At 45.2% G+C, this 18,804-nt stretch overlaps 1 protein-coding gene across 1 annotated transcript in view; it reads right to left on the bottom strand.

Annotated features, from left to right (window-relative positions):
* Nucleotides 1-18,804, bottom strand: part of LOC120894073 — a 112,805-nt gene that overhangs the window by 41,476 nt on the left and 52,525 nt on the right. Inside the window, exons 4-7 of the mRNA XM_040296438.1 lie at nucleotides 15,946-16,132; nucleotides 14,618-14,754; nucleotides 6,833-6,958; nucleotides 4,945-5,049 (exon numbers count right to left, since the gene is read on the bottom strand). Coding sequence (XP_040152372.1) covers nucleotides 4,945-5,049; nucleotides 6,833-6,958; nucleotides 14,618-14,754; nucleotides 15,946-16,132 — 555 coding nt within the window. The remainder of the gene's footprint in view (nucleotides 1-4,944; nucleotides 5,050-6,832; nucleotides 6,959-14,617; nucleotides 14,755-15,945; nucleotides 16,133-18,804) is intronic.

Genomic DNA, 18,804 nt, shown 5'->3' with positions numbered 1-18,804 from the left:
TTGGAGTTTTTACTGCAATCGTATGTGTGTATTTCCGCGAAACCTCTTTGCCCTCGCTCCCTCCCTCATCATCACCCCTTTTGCTCCCCTATGCTCCACTTTTGCTGGAAGGGTGAGAAACAATATTGCAGTACATCACCGCAGACAGCAATTCTTCTCGCCGCAGAGTGAAAATGTTTCCCTTTTTTTCGGGTGGTTTTGCTGCTTCGCACGCCCGTCCCGGACGCGGTCATACATACCACACGATCCACATTCTTGCCACGGTGTGAGTTATGTGCATTGTTGGATCTCCCTTTCCCCTCCCCCCATTCCCACATCCCATGTTTGCTGTCGTGTCGTTCTGTCCGTTTGCTCATTTTGTTGCAATTCCTCCCGGGAGTCTTCGCGTGGGGCTCCATTAGCTTTCTCTCCGATACTACTCTTCTGTGTGTGTATGGGTATTTGGTGCTTTTTTTTACTTCTGTTCCTTCCTTTGCTCTCATTACTGAATGAATGGCAAGCGCAGTGTGGAAGCACAAAGCACCGCCGCAGTGATATGTTGCTGATATTTGGCTCAACACACACACACACACACACACACACACACACACACACACACACACACACACACACACAAACACACGGCGGAAGGAAGGCAAGAGGGGAAGCATTCAGCATTCACGGGAGCAACCGGGAAACCGGGAATTCATTCCCCCGGAACAATAATTGCAAACGTGTGTTCGTTCATTTACCGGGGTTTTCGTTCGTTACGGACCAACCGAACCGCCCCGCGTGTGGGTCCCTTGAGGACAGTGAGCACACAGTGCTACGAATCGGTAATTCAGCAAGGTGTGCAGAATGGATTATTTTTTGTATGTGTGTGTGTGTATGTATTACTCCCTGGATGCTGTCCCAGTTTCCCATCATACACACAAACGTATGGGTATATATTCCCATTTTTTTGTCATTTCATTTGTCAGATGATACACTGAATGGTTGTTTCGTGTCTGTGCAGGTGTTTTTTTTTTTGCTCCACGCTACGGATCGATCTCCACCTCTACAGCAATAAACTTCCGCACTACATTGCCCATCAGGCTGCCAATTTGGTTGGGTAAGGGTTTTTTTTTACCAAACGGATGCATAATTTGTGGACCAATACTGCTGAAGGTGGCTGAAAATTTGTCCACAGAATTTTTAATAGCAGGAGATGAATTGCGTTTCCTCTATCCCGTTTTTTTAAATTTCCAATGAGGTACGAAAACGATTGTCAATCGATTGGGCTCAGGCATTATATTGCTGTGCTATAATGCAAGTTGTGCAGGGGTTATATCACCTGGAAGAGCTTTGTCTGTGAAGAGGCATATCGGGAAGTAATAACTTTCGTGTAACGAGAAACTAACCGGCAGCTAACAAATCCACAATGTTTGAGAAGGACCAGATTAGTGGTGTGTTGCAAAACGGTCGTTTAAATGAATATATGAACTATCCTTGGTGTAAACTACCCATCAAAAGTAATTAAGACTATTCTAAAACAATTAATAGTAGGTGTTTTTTTGTGAACGCTTACAGCACTTGGTTACAATTATTTGTGTGAGACTGTTGCATTAACTATTTAACTTAGCACGATTGCAGGCCTACGCAACATTCTTTTAGGGGTATATAACAACTCCAGAGAGTTTTAAATGGATTTTTTTTTATTAAATCCAAGGAGAACAAGAGTGGTAAAGTTTATTGAGAACCATTAGTGTGGCACCGATCTGGAACCGTCCACAAACCCATACCAATCCTGGTATTGATGTTCACTGCATACAAGTCCTGATCTTGATCCGATTTATATCTTGATTCTGGTTCTGACCCTATTCCAGTCCTCTAATTGATATAGAACCCGTATCGATCGGGGAAGTTTGCATACAAAACTCTTACCGCCCATCGAACTGATCATCAAATGTTACTTTTTGTTGTCCTGAAGTTGATTCAGAATTTATATCGGCCCAGGAACTGATCACGAACTCAAGGTTTTGGAACTCATCTCTAACTTCTACTGACGTTGGGGAAGTTGCTACATCTATATGGATTCTGCAACCTATTCCAAACCAATAATGGCGAAGGAATTGATTCTGATCTCATACCTTTCTTTTTAATGACCTATATCGTTTTAAGAAGTGATACTGAACCTATGCTTGTCCATGAACTGATTCCGAACCTATATTGACCATATCGACCTTGAGAATGCTTTGCCCACTAGGAGCCAAAAAACCAATAACGAATCAATGTAGGTCCTGGAAGTGATTTTGATCCTACACAGGCCCTAGAACTCATACAGAACTTATACCAATCCTAGAACTGATTATCTACCCATAGCGGTCTTGCAGTTGATGCTGTACTCATACCAATTCTTTGCCATCTGCCAATGACGTGCAGATAGGTGAATGTGCAGTTCACATTAAAGAACATGTTGCGACGGTCGAAGCTGGGACTATATAGTATCTATATGGTACAGGTGCTCTCATACGCCTCTGAGTCATGGACACTGTTCAAATCTGACGAAACCCTTCAGGCCGCGTTCGAGAGGATGATGCACAGAAGAATCTTTGGCCCCGTATGTGTGGAAGGACAATGGGTTATAACGCGTTATAACGACAAGCTATACGAGATGTACGATGATCTCACTGTCGTGCATGTTGTACGCATTCCAGCTCGTGAGTCATTTTATGCCGTCCACAAAGACAGAACCTAGTAGGTTCAAATTGAGGTGGCAAGATGGCTTGGAAGCGTTGGGTTCGGGATAACCGATTGGTTTCGTACCTCGCTCCTACTTTATTCTGATTTAAAAATTGTACCTGTACCCTGCAATCATTACAATACCTACTTCGACTCAGTAAGTGCTGAGTAGCAGTTGTTTCAATCCATTTATCAAACGAAACGCTTGCCATTCTACGATCAAAGCTCTAATCAGTGAAATTTGTTTCAAATGCCCTACTCACCATCACCACCTATCGCTTCACCAAACAAAACAGCAGGCTTTAAGCTCTAATGGAGGTAAAAATCAATTATTACCTAAACTGAGCAGAATTCATGCCCCGCCTGTACTTTTTATTCATCTCGTTTAAGATACTTGAAGAAGAAACAAACTTAATATCATGTTAGCGGATGCTGATTGGCAGTGTGCGCGATTGATTCGAAAATTGATTTAAATACGATAAAGCAACTCAGCTTCTTCTTTCATAATTCCGGCCAAAGTGCCCCCATTTGCCCACTCTCTCTCTCCCACCTCTATTGGTTTGTGTATGGAGCATTAAGCGTAGCGTGTTTAGAGAATTTCGCTTACGCAATGCTTCCGAGACAGCCGGGAAGCAGGTGAAAGCTTTTGGCCCCACGCTCCCCAACCACCCAGGAAAAACGGCCTGATGCTCTGATTGGTATGAATTCTCGGCAGAAAAGATGATTGAGATCAGCTCCACCCAACCCAATCCAATGAAGCAGAAATGGGGCAAGCAGCACCATTTGGGATTGGCGTCGAATGCTGAGCTTACCGAAATCAAAGCACACACACACACACCAACACAAAAAGACACACACAGCCACGAAATAAAAAAGCTCCCGCCAATGCTTTGTTTCTCGCTCGGGTCGCTCGGGAGTATGGCACGGTTGAAGAGTTTTCACCAATCACCATACCACCAAGTGGACCAAGCAGATCGTGAGCGAAGGATGAGGAGGAATGTGGGAGGAACGAGTGTGGAATGGAAAGATAATGAAAATGTATATTTCCACTCGATTGCTACTGACGTCCGTGTGCCTCCCGTCGACGTCGGGCTGATCCTTACAACTCGGTTCGTCCCGTACTCCCCAGGTCCCAAGGTCCCCGAGTCTCACGAGTACAAATGCTGGAAGTAAATTTTGTGTTCCAATACCGATGGAGAGATGCATGAGAAGAAGAGAGTAAAGAGAGTGGGAGAGAGAGAGGGAGAGAACAGGATAAACAGTGTGCACATGAGTGATCCGTATTTTTCCTCCAATTTTTTGCTTCCCTGCCTTCCCCCCCTTAAGTCCCACCGTTGGTTCGTTCATCTCGCTGTCATGTGAAGAAGGCATCTACCTCCTGTGGCTTCCTTCCCCTTTTCCATTTCGTTGTTATCAATGTTCCACCCCCGTTTTGCCCCCTGTGCTGCTCCTTGATTCGTGGCCATTTTTCAACACGATTTACCGAATTCCAAGCAGTGATACATTCAGCAGAGAGAGAGAGAGAGAGAGAGAGAGAGAGAGAGAGAGAAAGAGTGATACTGCCCCCTGACTTTCTCCCGCTGAACCGTCACGGTTCGGTTCAGTTGAGTTTGCTCGCTGGTTGATAAATAAACATTCGCGACATTAAGTACACCGGGTGGCAACCCGGCACACGAAGACACTGTAAGCAGCAGTAAGAATGGGACAAAAGCAAAAGAAAGCACACCAAGACTCAACGTGGCGGTTTGGAGGCAGTTTTGCTGAAGGTGGTCGGAGGTAAACCGAAAGCACAGCACCACATGACTTTAGCCCTTTAGATGGCAGTCGTACCGGTTTGGTTGCATGGTACTGGGGAAACTGTTTTTCACCGCTTGTCGAACGGTTGTCCAGCTTGCCCCGGCAGACCTTCACGGTGGTAACCCTTCCGGGAATGCGCTCCTGTACAGGAAATGGAACAGTTCAAGGGTAAGGCACGAACACCTTGTGTGTGTGTGTTGAGACGTTTGCTCGGTTCGGTTTTAGCCCGTGCGGTGCAGTTTACAATCCCGACGTAACCGGAAATGAAAATAAAACTCCCAAACCCCCCTCAGTGAAATGCACACAAGCGTACACGCTGGCGAAGCGAACAAACACACATACACACACACGGCGTCGAGGATAGGCGACCCACCTTGGGAGACGATGTCAAGAAAAGCAGAACCCAAAGTTCCCGGTGCGCCCGTTTGCAAGCGAAGTTTAAATTACCTTGACAGATGCTGTCACCGTGGATGTTTCGCTGAAGTACAGCTGATGACCGGAAGCCTTCCCGCACCAGGATCCACCAGTGAATGGGCGTCCCAGTTCGCTGAGCTGTGAGGGAGAGAAAGGGAAAGAAAATAGATAAAGAGTTTAATGCGAGTGTTTGGCAGAGTTTTCGTCATCCTGCAGGGAAAGGGGAACAGTTTCCAGTGAAAGCAAAAACCCGCCCTAGCAGCAGGTTGATCGTGTTTTATTGAATTTTGGAAGAGGGAAAAGCGCGATGGAAAGCAAGGGTACGATCGAATGTACCCTATGTTACGTTACTGTCAGACATTGATTGATGCATGGGCACACGTTTTGGGGAAATTTATTTGCCCGTTTCATGGAATCAAAAAAAAAAAAACAAGCAACCGATTGGAACCGGGGAAAAAAAGGATTCGGTAACGAACAAACGCTACCAGCATTGGAGTCATCTTCGGCAGTTTGATTGTTTGAGTGACAGGCGCTGGCGCAAAACACATCCCGAGCGGTCAGGGGCATCATGATTGAGGGACGATGCATACGACATGGGGATGTTTGCGTTTCTGTGGCAGTGGCAGTCTTCTGTTTTATGTAAATTCGTAGAACAATCGAATAATGAATTATGACCGATTAGTTCTAGGCAAGGACAGTCCAAAGTTAACAACCGAAATGAAACTGCAATTTCAGCGTTTGTTTCAAACTTGCCATCTCCATAAATTGCGCCACACCAGCCACGCACTAACTCAGCTGCTCACTCGAACCACTAATCCAACGTAATAGTATCGTTGCCTTCTGCAAAAATCAAACAAGTCCGCTGAAATCCTATATCTACTGCCCACAGATGGAGCAAAACGAGCCAAACAAACCACAGGCCCCGCTGTCTGGACGATGGGCGCATCTGTGGCTGCTCCCATTTCCTCGCTGCCAGCATTATGCGAAGGAAGAGCAAGGAAAAAACATTGATAGGCCAGTCGGCAGGTCTGTCGGGGTTGGTCTTCCGGAGTGGATCGGTCCGTTTTTGGCCCGGCCCGGCTAAACAAACTTCACAAAAGTTAAGCCGTCTGCGAATGTGAGTAGTAGTCTCCTTTTATCAGGCTCAGGCTTAAGGAAGGAAGGGAAAACACTTGCGCAAAGGAAGTGGCCCGGAAGGAGGGCAGCTCTCCCTGCCCGCTCGAACGCAAACGAATGTAAGCAATAACATGTAAAACTTTCCTCCGTTGGCAATTGCAATTGGTTCGAGTGATGCTTGGGCTTAGGTACTGCGTTGGCAAAGCGTTACACTCGAGCGTGCACTGTCGAGCAGGAAAGTTTTGTCAGCTTGCGATAAGGCTGAGCGACGACTGGCTGCAGTGTCGGATGAACGATTGGCCCTCGGTTCGGATTGGTCCGGCACTTGCTGCACCGGAGTGCGCGTACTTTTTGGCATCGATACAGTCCGCTTGTGTGTGTGTGTGTGCCGGAGTACTTACGAAGCTAATTGAGTTGTCAGCTACATGTCTGGTTTGAGGCGATGAGAGCAGAGAGAGAGAGGAAGAGCGAGCTGAGCTTGAAAGTTTTAATCTACTGCTGCAAACAAAACGCCGTTTTACCGTGTGCATCAATTTATGGAGTTGATAAGTTTAAATCTCTTGCTAAGAAGTGTGCTATTGTAAACTCTGATAAATGGGGCAAGCTTTTACCAGCTGTAACGTTGAATCAAAAGGGTCAAAGTCATGTTTTAGTTTTAGAAATTTAGTTCCTCTACCCTCAAATGTGTTTTAAGAGCTTAAGAGATTAGCAAATAATGGAAGTTCTATATTAAGAAGTTTTTAGGACAATTCTAATTCCCAAATATCCCAATAATGTCATACGCAGCACAACCATACACTCTTACCTGCATAAAGCCTTCCGGACAGCCTGGCAAATCGCCGCCGCTGGTAAGGCTCGCGTCACTAGAATCCATGTCCGGATCGATCAGCCCTTCGTCGAACCGGCCGACGGTGAATTTGTCGAATATGATCTGCAAAGGAAGGAAATCAAAGCAACAAATTTAAGTTTGTTTTGTCTTCAAAAGAAACATTTCACAATCGACACGTGTTTCATGAGGAACCATATCCCTTTTGTTATCATTTTGATCATTTTATCCAGGCTCCCGTTTGCAAAAACGTTCCCAAGCAAAACAATCGCCTTCGGTGTGTGCTAGTTAGTAGGAAATTTCTGCGTGTCAGAAGCATCTCCGAAGAATGTCAGTTTAATTTATGCCCTTATCCCCCAACACAATCACAGCCCCCGCTTCATCTTCCTCCAAGACAAGGAAACAGATCTAGGCAAGGAAGATTGTCAATACAAGGTGGTTCCATATCCTGGTACGAGCACAAACGAGCTTTGCGGTGGCAGTGGAAAAGCAGCACGTTTAATCTTTTCATCGTACATATCTTAAAAGGATCTTCAATCAATGGACTGCTGGATACTGCGTGCTGTTGTTGCTGGGCGGTTTTGGAATAATAAAGCAAAACACACACACAGGGCACGTTCACCAGCGCTCCGGATGTGTCTTGGTCTTCCGTGAATGGTGAAACCCGCACCTGTCAATACATTGCCAGCGTTATTGGGAAAGGTGTACATGGCAAGAAAGCTCCACCATCTCATAGAGCGTGTGTGTGAGAGAGAGAGAAGAAGAGAAAGGGCTTTGTTTTTCTTGTGCTTTTGCTTTTATATATCTTCTTTTCCCAGCGTCTTTGTAGGCCAAGGCTCGTCAAATTAAATCTGACTTCTAAAAAACAAGGGAAATGGCAAACAGAGAAACACTGGACTTTGTCTCTCCTTTGTCCTTTGTCTCTCTCTCTCTCTCTTTATGTGTGTATGTGTGTTGAGTACGGGTTGCAACACTATGATTAGGGCTCAATCCTCTACCGCCCTCTACTCAACAATGGCCCGGCTTTACGAGGGCACAGTTGTTGATAAAACAAAAACGTTAGCTTTTCTTGCCCGTTGACGAGTTCCTCGAAGGACTTTCCTTCTTTTCTGACGGATGCAATGTCCCGATGTTCATCATCGTGAGCTGCGGAGTATGAAAGGAAAACAGTACCCATTCTTGTGCTACAGAGCGATAAGCTTCCTTTGCGGCTGGCTGGGGAGGTTTTTTCCCACGCTGGAAAGAAAGTTACGCCCTGTGTGGCATCGAACACACTCCCCGCATACATTCGTGTACACAATAAAAACAGAAAAGAAACCCCCCCCCCCCCCCAACAAGAAAGACAAGTTGAAGGAAATAAAACTGTCAACCGAACCTGCTCTGCTGGGCCGTGTGGGAAGTGGGTGTAGAAAAACGCTTAAGCGCCATCGGTTATCCGACCCTCTGGACTCCCATCCCAAAAACATCCCCAATCCCACAGCAAAACCTTCAACGCATGAAGGACAAAAACCCGGGCACCATTTGACCCAACGAATCCTTCTCCACTGACCGGCCACTGAGCTGTCAGGGCAGGCGGTTGGGCCGTATCATCATTAACTTCCCTCCTAGCCGCCTTGCAAGAAACCAGAACAGAGCGCAAAGAAGTGGCACAAGATGCTGGTCCCGCACCAGCCCTCACGCAGAACGTCTCAACGTCCTGTCCATCCGCAAATAACAGAGGGCAACTAATTTTGTACCCCAAACAGCCCATGCTGAAAGAAAGCAGCACTAGCAGCCGTCACTCAATGGTTTGAGCGTGATGATTTCCCTTAGTTTTTGCACCACTGGGACCGGAGCATGGGAAGTAGGCGCAAAAGCAGGTCAACGAGCGGGCAAAGCGAGGCGCCGGCGAAACAATGGCAAGGCTGGTGCAGATAGTGGAAGATTATTATAAGACGATCGTGGTGTTCCTTTAGGCACGGGACGCACCTTTGGGTGTGGTGAGCTGGTACAAAACAGGGAAAGTTGATTAGAGGTAGATCGCAATAGGAACGGTGGACATTCTCTCGTGCCCATCGGGCTAACTTTCTATTCCCTTTAGGAGCATCCCCGCTCGGAGCGAAGTCTTTCCTCTGTTTGCCTTTCCTTGGGCCTATTGTTTTGTTCGGAGCGTGCACGTGCCTTTGGAGTTGGAGAAGTAAACCGGTAGGCAGTAAAAACACAGCACACAGGAGAAAGAAAAAACTCACACTCCCAGGGACGTTATTATTAAAATCCCTTAAAAAGAGAATGGCCAGAGTTTGCCACACCACGCCACGCCAGGTTCAAGGGAACACCACCTCATTCATGAAGCTTCCTCGGGTCCTCGAATTCCTGGAACTGCTGAAACGTCTTGAGCGCTTGGCTTCGCGATTGTGTTGTGCTGTGCTATTTCCGTACCTTAGTTTGACTCCTGTTTTGCCTATTCTTACCGACACGAAGGAAGCGCACCGAGCAAATACACACTCGAGATGAATGAACGATCCACCCCCAACTGCCAACCCAGTTTGGTGCTGAGGGCATCCTTACAGCAACACTCCAAACAAAACACAGCAAACCCCCGTGCGAACAAACAAACAAACAAACAAAGGCCAGCACCTCCCCCAACAGGCACACACACATACACAAATTGTACAACAGCGTAATAAAACAACAAAGGCGGCGTTGGGGCTTTTTTTTTGAGGAAAAGTTGGCCCTGGAAAAACGGCACTGTGAACAGGCACTCCTCCCCGTTAGGTCATTTGGGATGTTTTTCTTGACACGGGAACAGAAGCGCCATCTGGTAGCAAATGGTAGCTGGTTTGTATGTCTTTTTTTTTTCGCAAGACACAGAACGGAAGCTTTTGCAATGTTAGACATCATCTTAAAACATTAGTAATAACGACCAAAGGACCAAAAAACTGTGATGAGTTGCACCTGAGCCCTCTGCCCCAAAATTTACACACAAATCCAACCGAGAACTGCGCAGCAGCTGAACTGAACTGAGCAGTAATTAATTAAGCGCAAGTAACGGGTAAGTGTTTGCTCGCGTGCCAACCACCGAACCACTCAACCGTTCCGGGGTCACGTTCACCGCTGTCAGCAGGGTTAAAATGGGACAGTTTAAGCAAGGTTGTTTTGATCCCAAGCACCAAGCAACAGCAACAATACAGCACTATGGCAGGGGGTTCATAAAACATTGCCCCGAAATTCCGAAACACTGAACGCCTCCCTGACTCTGATTAATGAGCGACAGCGCACAAAGTGTCACATGCCGAGGGGAAACGGGCAACTCCCACCTTCACCGTTGGACGGTGGATAGTTTCTTCGATGATGTAACCGAATGGTCGTCGTACCCGTCACCAGTGCCGCTGTTGTTGCTGCTGACCGAATGCTGACCGTTTGTTTGAATGGTGAATGTTGATTTCGTCCGCCCAACTATTACCGATGATCACGAGCGAAGGAAAAGAAATCACTGAGCGAGCGAGCGAGCGAGAAGGACATTATTTATCATCCAAATTGCGTGCCAGTCCCTAGCCCGGTCGCGTGGGTAGTGTTCGTAATCTTCCTACTGCATATCCTTCTTCCTACTAATCCATATTATTGCACACACACTCACTCACACATACACACAGTTCAGTCCAAAGCTTTTGATGCTAAACGTTTGTGGCAGATACTTAGCGATAATGAGTGCAGCACGCGTTTCATCAGCTAATTAGCTAAATTTAGATAAATAGACACAGACTGGAAGGGTCGAGCAAACGGTGTTGCGACACTCTCTGGGTTGGGTAAAACGGGAACGGGTTTACCGAACGGGGCGTGTTGAGAAGAAAAATGAGTGTCAAAGTTGTTAGTGCTGACCCATTGTTACCTTTTTTGCCGAGGGTCGAGCTGGGCCTGATTGTCCAAGGGTTTTGATAAATTAGGCAACAAGCACCTAATCCTACCAGTCGGCTAACTTTTCAATGAATGTGTTTATTTTTTTCGGGGCGTTAAAAAGCGTTATTGGGTGTACGAGGAGTATCTCTTTGCTTTAAAAATAAAATTACTATTAGTTAATTAAAATGTATGAAAATTTTTAAAAAATCAACTTTTCAGATTTAGCAAGTAAGCTACGTATAGTTGAGGCTTAAAAGAAATATGTAATTTTTTGGCTATAAATTAGTTTCACCTTTTACCTTCCAGAGGGCGCTACCATACCATAGTATCTTAGTACTGGAAACCATTTATTTTTCACTAATCCACTTATGTTTGCTATGAAAGCACCTCTGTTTTACATTGTTGCCTTTAAATCATCATTTTTGTCTCTAAGTCATCAATTTTGGACTGTAAGTCAACTACTTTATTTAAAAAATTTAATGACCGTCCACAAGGACAGAGAAGGCTTGGCACGCCCAAATTGAGGTGGCAAGATGGCGTGGAGGCGTCCACTATTAAGGCTGGGATAACGGACAGGCAGGCGAAGGCGCGAGACCGTGAGCGTGATTTAATTCAATCAATAAAATTGTACGGTTTTTGTACCGTTGTAGTAATGCCAAATGACAATTTTCATTTCACATTGTCAAAAATGTGATGCCTTAGAGCCAACATTTGGCAGCAACGACTGTATTTAAAGGGAAACGCACATCATCTCACCAAACCGTCCTCTGATTGGAATCCATCCCAACTATTCGCAGCTCAAAATATCCCTCATTTCTCAACACTTTCCATATTAAAATAGTTCCAAACTATGCTCGTTACTAGCGCGCCTCTATTGTACGACGGAATGTTCTCGCTTAAATCTCTCCCACTTGCTTGGTTTGCTGCTGAGCGCTGGGTGAATGATAAGAATGCCATGATTGCCAGACACTGAATGATGCCCCGTGCCAGTTATTTAATTAAGAGCCGTGCCAGTTACGGCCTCGCTCGCACCGCCCAGGTATCGCTGGGAGGGATTTCAACCCGGGCGATTTGCGTAACCTGCCGATTGATTAGCAATTTAAATGCTGTCTACTCAGCGGGGCCGAATTTACATATCATTCATTGCAAAGACTGAGCGTAGGCTATGAGCGCAAAGCTCAGGGCGAGGGCGAGAATGCCAAGAGACGGATTCACAGTCTCAGACCGCACCAGACCTTGATGGGTGCTCCATTTCGTTAGTCTCATCAACGCTCACGATGAGGTGCCGGGAAACAAAGCAGGATTTATTCGTTTCAATTGTTCTGGTTCAGCACATTGTTGTGTGCGCTGCTTTGAAGCTTCCTGCCTGGGGACGAAGGAGTTTGCCGAAGACGAACGAAAGTCGCGCTTGAAGACAGTGTCGTTCTTGATGTCCTTCTGGGAGGTCTGCGGGTCGTGTATGTTTCTTTGTCTGTGTGTCTGTGTGTGTGTGTGATTCAGGAGACGCTAAAGGGTATCTCAGACCAGCGGGCATCATTCGGCACACTGATTGGCCACCGTTTGGAATAGAGCACACGACACACACACACACACAAAAGGTTCAACAAATCAACGACGGCGCTCTCTCTCTTTCTCTCGCTCGCTTCCCCATTTCAAGGAATGTTCACCGGAACTGGTTCACCACTCTATAAACGTCGTCTCACAAACTGGAACCGAAAACCGCTGGGTTGTCAGCACAACAGCGTCAGCACATTGCTGACGCAAACGCACGCGAAGAAAGACACCATCGACACGGCACGAAAAGGAACTGCATTTAGAATTCACAGTGCCGCAATGCTGAAAAGATATCTTTCCCTTTTAACCTATCCGTTTGCTCCGGTTTGCTGTCAGCAGTACCTTTGTAGCCGTACCGCGTACCACCCATTGGGCCGCCCACTTTCCCCCCATTTTCCCGTTCTTTTGGGCCAGGGGTTTTTGAAAATCTTCATTATGGCAAATCGCACGATTCACACACAAAGCGAAATCGCTTTTATCTGCTGTTTGTTTAATGCTCGAAGCAGTACCCCGAAGCTCCACAAAAACCTCTGCCTCTCTTGCTTACTCCTTCCCCCGTCAGCTGCTCCACTGCCGCAGAAACTGAACGAAACGGCAGCGTGTACAGTTAAGGCGGAAGTGAAAGCATGCTGAGCAGCGTGTGCTCGACGCCCCATGCGCCACCACTTCAGGGAAGCTCTTGAAACAAATCATACGGCCGTTCCCGTACACTATGACCGCGCACGTGTGTGTGTGTGTGTAATGGAAAGAGAAGCAACATCAAAAAAAGGCAAGGAAGAAGAACATCTCATCTCGAGTCTCGTGCAGTGGTGGATGCTGGATTTTGCTTTGCTTTTGGGGGGATGAAAGCAAACCCGAATCGACTTCCGGATCCGTGCAGGAATCGATATTAGTTTTTTTTTACGGAAACTGGAATCAAACGCTTTTCGGTTGGTTGTGCGGAAAGGTGAGGGCACCAAATTGGAATCGATATCGGTGTAGCACATCATACCGATTGCTCATCAAGGCAGGGAAGTATTTGTGCTGAGCCTCTCTCACTCGCTCTGTGTTGGGGCATTAGGATAAGGACGCTGTCGTCAGCGTTGATTTTTTGGCAGTCGTTTGAAGAGATGCTAGTTCAATTGACGAAATAGCGGCCGATGAGCACTTTATATTGTTTGCCGCTCTTTACTGTTTGTTCGTGCACAAGGCAGGGCAGGCTCCTCTTGCATGGCACGTGAGCTTTCAGTGATTAGTTGTAAAAGTTCACTTTATATCTAGCTTATAGGCTACGTGCATGGATGGATTATTGTTTTATTTTATTTTATCAGCGATAAAGACCTACTAAGCTCAGTATTTATATTTGCCTTGACTCTTACAGGGTTTTCCACTATTTATTGGTTAGTTCCCATCAATTTTTTGTGGGTTCCCATATTTTTTTGATGCGTCCCCACGAGTTTTTGGCCGTTTCTCAGCATTTTTTGGTCCAATTGTATTGATATCTAATCGGAACATACCAATAAATTAAGGGGACGAACCAAAAATCTATGAGATACGATCCAAAAATAGTGGGAACGCACCAAAAAATCATGAAAACTGACCATAAATCGTGGGAAACCCTGTATTTGTTTGACACTTGAAAAATCCATTTATTTGCGTAAAATATAATCTAAAACACAAGCTTTTTAACATGCACATTGTGTTGGTTGGTTTGTGATTTTCACAGCTCGTTATGGCGTGCAGTGCATTCAATGCGTGACCGCATAGTGTAACAGTTGCAAAAGCTTCTCATGGAACTCAAAACTGCTTTAGCACAATCACATAATAAATGAGGCAGCATGTACTGAATAGCTTAATTGCGTGTTGCAACGCTCAGAGAGTAAGGAAGCAAAAGAATGGATTGAAACTAAAAATGAAACAAACTGTAGATGACATGGTCTTTCAGTTGTAGATAACAAATCTAATTCGTATGAAACCTATTCAACTTATTCTTTAGTTGAGATTACCTAAAAAGAAAGGTTGCATTAAAGTTTGCCGTCTTAAGACGAACCATTTTTATTACTTTTACAGCTTCCTACAAACATCAATTTTCTTGACATGCCGTAAAACTTGCTTTCAGTGCAAGTGTCTCTGAGATTCTCCTCTCCGCCAACAGTCCATCCGTTTTAATCGTGAGGCAACACTTGCACTAACCATTTGCTGCTTCTAAACGTATCATTGTATAAAATAATATCTCATCCCTCCAGCAGATAAATTAGTGATGACCTCCGTGAGCTTCAGCTTGCCGCTTTCCCGCCACGTGGTTTCAGCATCCCATCCCATCCCATCCACCGGCGTTGCAATGGCAAAACTTACCTGCACGATGTCACCCTGTTCGTGACCGGAAGCGGTAAACGTAAGATGGCAGAGAAATGGCAGCCGGTTCCACTGCGGTGGCGGTACCGTGAGCGTGTACGTTCGCCCTATATCACCGTAGTACGTCCGATTGCACACTGCCGTGGGGGAGAGAAAGAGAGAGAGAGAGAAAGAAAATAGTAGTGCGGTCAAGTAGAAACAGGTTGTATAAAAGTAAATGGCTGGTCACGACGAAAGGCTGTACCGGTGTAGGAAAATTATGTTGGCCACAAAGTAGAAAGCAAAAAAAACGAAAGAGACAGAGAGCTATCAAAGCAAACACCCGAACACCCGGTGGCAGCGAAACTTTTCCTCGATCGATGGAGGCGCCAGGTAGCGCGTGAGCGATGGAGACGCCCGGTGGTTTGTAGAAAATAAAAACAACGCGCAGGCAACCAGAGCCAGAAACAACACGGCGGCATCGTGGTTGGAGAATTAAATTTAATTTCTTTAAATGAAATGAGCTAGTTTTCCGGTGGTAAATGTTGCGGGTCGACCACGACACGGGCACCAAATGAATTCAGCCAACGTGTTGAAGCGTCTAGCCGTGACGTAAATTAATTAGCGCTCGTTGCAAGGCGAATCCAAAGGGGTTTGCTTGTTGTAATTTTTTAATACCAATGGGGAAGAATTGTTTCTATTGGAGTTTAGTTTATAGAGCGAAAAAAAACAAATATCTTTTTATTAATTTAATGCTCAGCTTAGCCATGTTAGCGTTTCTTCTTGGAATTAAAAACATATTAAACAAGCAAACATGAACAAAATGCTACAAAAAGAAACCAAAAAACACGAACACATTTGAGCTGCACATTCGTTTGATGGACTATACTGTTGTTTTAATTCAGTTGTGTTGTTGAAGCACGTGCCATACAACAAAACTTCCCAGTTTGTGATTTCTTACGCCGGAATGGCTAAGACACTTGTCCTGTGTGTCCGCTGCACATACGAAAAGAAATACAGTACACTGGTTGTTGTCAGTTTCTTGCGCTACCATAACCGTAGGCATTACGATGGACGACATGGTTTCTGTTGAAGTTACACGACTCGTTAGCAATACGCTTGAAACATTGCCAAAATCCTCGCTACACTTGAATTGCTGACTTGAATTTTACGTAGACATGTTTTTGTAGCAGTAACAAAAATTCTAGCTGGTCTTTAGACTCCTTTACGGCATAAAAAAAATCAATGTTCTAGCTTAACTTAAATCAAAAATGTACAAATAACTCAAATCAAATGTATTTCACATATTTTTTTTTAATAATTGCAATTGCAAACGAACGGAAACTCACCTGTACACAGCTTCGGCTCGTCGCTGCCATCTCCACAATCATCCCGCCCGTCACAGTATTTGTCCAGCGGCACACAGCTGGCCCCGCCCTTGCACGGGTACTCGGAAATTTTGCACCCATAGCACACCCCCAGCAGCTTCAGGGCCAGCGCTGCCAGCAGCGAATACTGTATTGCTTTCATTATCATCTGGAAAAGAGAAAAAAAAACCCAAAATACAGAAACATTTACATATGGAACGATTAATGCAAGCTGAGAATAATAGCAGCAAACAGGTGGAGTTTATCCTAAACCTAATTAAAAATCTAACGAGTTCTGAGATGAAAAAAAACTAGACAAAATCAATATAATTCAATTGAATTGGTTAAGGGCATCGCTTCAAAATCAATAAACGCTGATTGACGTTGTTTTTTGAGAACCACAATTGTGTCAATTTTCTCCTACACCTCCCTACAGCTAACACTATTAACCAACACCAACGATACACACACGCACATAACACACAAGCGTGATAAACACGAAATGCATTAGTTTGCATTCCCACACAGCAAAATCGGGGACCCATTTGGACTGAACATAATTAAATAAGCTCAAAACTCCCAAAAGGTTCTATTTACCCGTGCGTCTGCCCTGTGATCCGTGAGAAAACAAAGGCTGGGCGCCAACGCAACAACGCAAATTTGATTATGGATTATAATTATCTAGCTAAAATGATTAGTTATTGTTTGGAAATGACAAATTTATGTCCCTGCTTGTCTTGCTATTTTTTACGAGCTCTTTTGTTGTGGCGGTGGAGGGAAACAATTGTTTAATTTTAGCTTTTTCACCCTGCACCCGAGTGTGTGTGCAGTGGGATACAGGGATACAGGGAACGCAAATGCGCTCCACTAACCGGGCGATAATTATGCTGCCGAGCACCAAAAACACCGACCGAGCGCGAGTTGCGAGTTGAATAAACATAGACATGCAATTAAAATATAAATTCGTCAAATAATGCACAAAATTAATGCCGATGCAAGCACACATCACATCGCAGCTCAGCGCATTGGTTGCCCTCTTTCTCTCTCCCTCGCTTTGCTCTGAATTGTGTGGTTTCACCGCTTGCTGACAACAGACAACAGAGCCGGCAACAGTAGTCCAGTTTGCCGGAAATGCACAAAGTCGTTCCCTGGTGGTACGCGCTTTTGTGTCTGTGTGTGTGTGTGTGGGGGGGGGGGTCCCTGTGTTATCATGAAATTAGCTTTTCCCTGTAGCATTCTAACCCACGTCGCACAGACTTGACGCGTACGCGCGAAGTGCCCTTTCACGGGCAGCTCAGCATCCCGGCCCGGATCGTAAGGATTACTACTACCTGCGACGCTTTCCAACCACCACGTGTGTGCATGCGGGCTTTCTGTGTGTGTGTGTGGCTGGTTTGAAACTTTGAACGGTTTGCCGTTGTTTTCCATTTGGCTTTGCTATGGGCGCCTTTGACGACCGGTTAATTAAAAGTTCACTGCCCACTGTGATGCGCCATAATAAACAGCAAACGCCGGTCTGGGCATTGTGGCGCAGTCAGTAGTAGAAAGCGCTACACTAATAAACACGCTGCCTTTATGAGCGTGCATGTGTGCATTTCTCGTTTAATAACTTTTAATGATTTCAGTTGTTTTAGCGCAAAACAAACAAACAACGGAACACAACACAATGAGTTGTCAAGTTTTCGAAATTGTAACGCAAACGAATTTGTTTGCCCTTTCTATGAATGAAGCACGGAAATTCTGGTCATTCTAAGCAAATCTCCACTGCAATGTGACCCATTATTAAGACATTCGACACCCTTGCACTACCGGTTTATCTGAAAAACCTCAAAAACTTCCCCGATGATTGCCGTGTAGTATGGACGTGTAGATATAAATGGTAGTAAAACTCATATTATACCCACAATTAGCCTCAACCGCCCTTACCCCACCCATAAAAAGGTAAAAGATATCTGTTTGCTCAAGCTTGTGGGTGCACGAAGAAAAAGGGGGACCAAAACTCTTGTCCACTTTCTGTCCATTTTGTGGGGAGCAGGGGGCGTATAAATTGACCCTTCCGGGATGAGTTCGGGCAAGGCAGGTAATAAAGAGACAGAAAAGTTTGTCCTGTACAAATGTGGTGCCAGTGGCTACCTGGGAAGCGAACGGTGGGATAGACAGTGGACAAAGTATTTATTTTTAATGCGTTTAAAGTAGGAAAAAGAAAATGATGTTAAATGTGGCACAATTTTCACAAAAGCGCTTTAACGCTATATGTTGCTTGGGTGTGTGTGTGTGTGTTCAGAAGTTATAATCTTCTTACTGCACATAATGGTTATTAATTATTTACTTTACTTTTTGCTTTGCTCTTCAAACCACTCCTTTCAAGGACATTTTTCCATACATTCTTTTTTTTTGCTTTTTTTCTTGCTCCATTAAAATGAATGCACTTGCCCCTAATGTCCACAGCACGTACAAACCGGGCACCAGCCGGCAACCTTTGTAAAAGTTTGTCCATAATTTTCTGTAACCCCGGGCCCCCTATTACTCCCTTAGGATGGAGTTCTCTCTCTCTGTTTCTCTCATTACATTCCCGCTTATTGTTTTGCACCCCTCTTGGGTCAACAAATTGTTCCTGCGGAAACAGTAAAACAAAAACACACACACACACACACAGAAGCACAACTACACCTTTTTAAAAAAAACCCCGTACTTTGATTTATCCCAAACCTCACCTTTTATGGTTTCCTGTTTATTAGTTCGCACCACCACAATATGGACCAGGGATCGGCCGGGTTGCTGCTTTACACTTTACCGGGACAGAAAAAGTTTTAGCCCAACATTTTTCGGTTTCGTTGTGCA

The sequence above is a fragment of the Anopheles arabiensis genome, chromosome 2 (assembly GCF_016920715.1).
Source record: "Anopheles arabiensis isolate DONGOLA chromosome 2, AaraD3, whole genome shotgun sequence".
Taxonomy (NCBI): domain Eukaryota; kingdom Metazoa; phylum Arthropoda; class Insecta; order Diptera; family Culicidae; genus Anopheles; species Anopheles arabiensis.
This window is presented reverse-complemented; position numbering and strand designations above follow the sequence as displayed.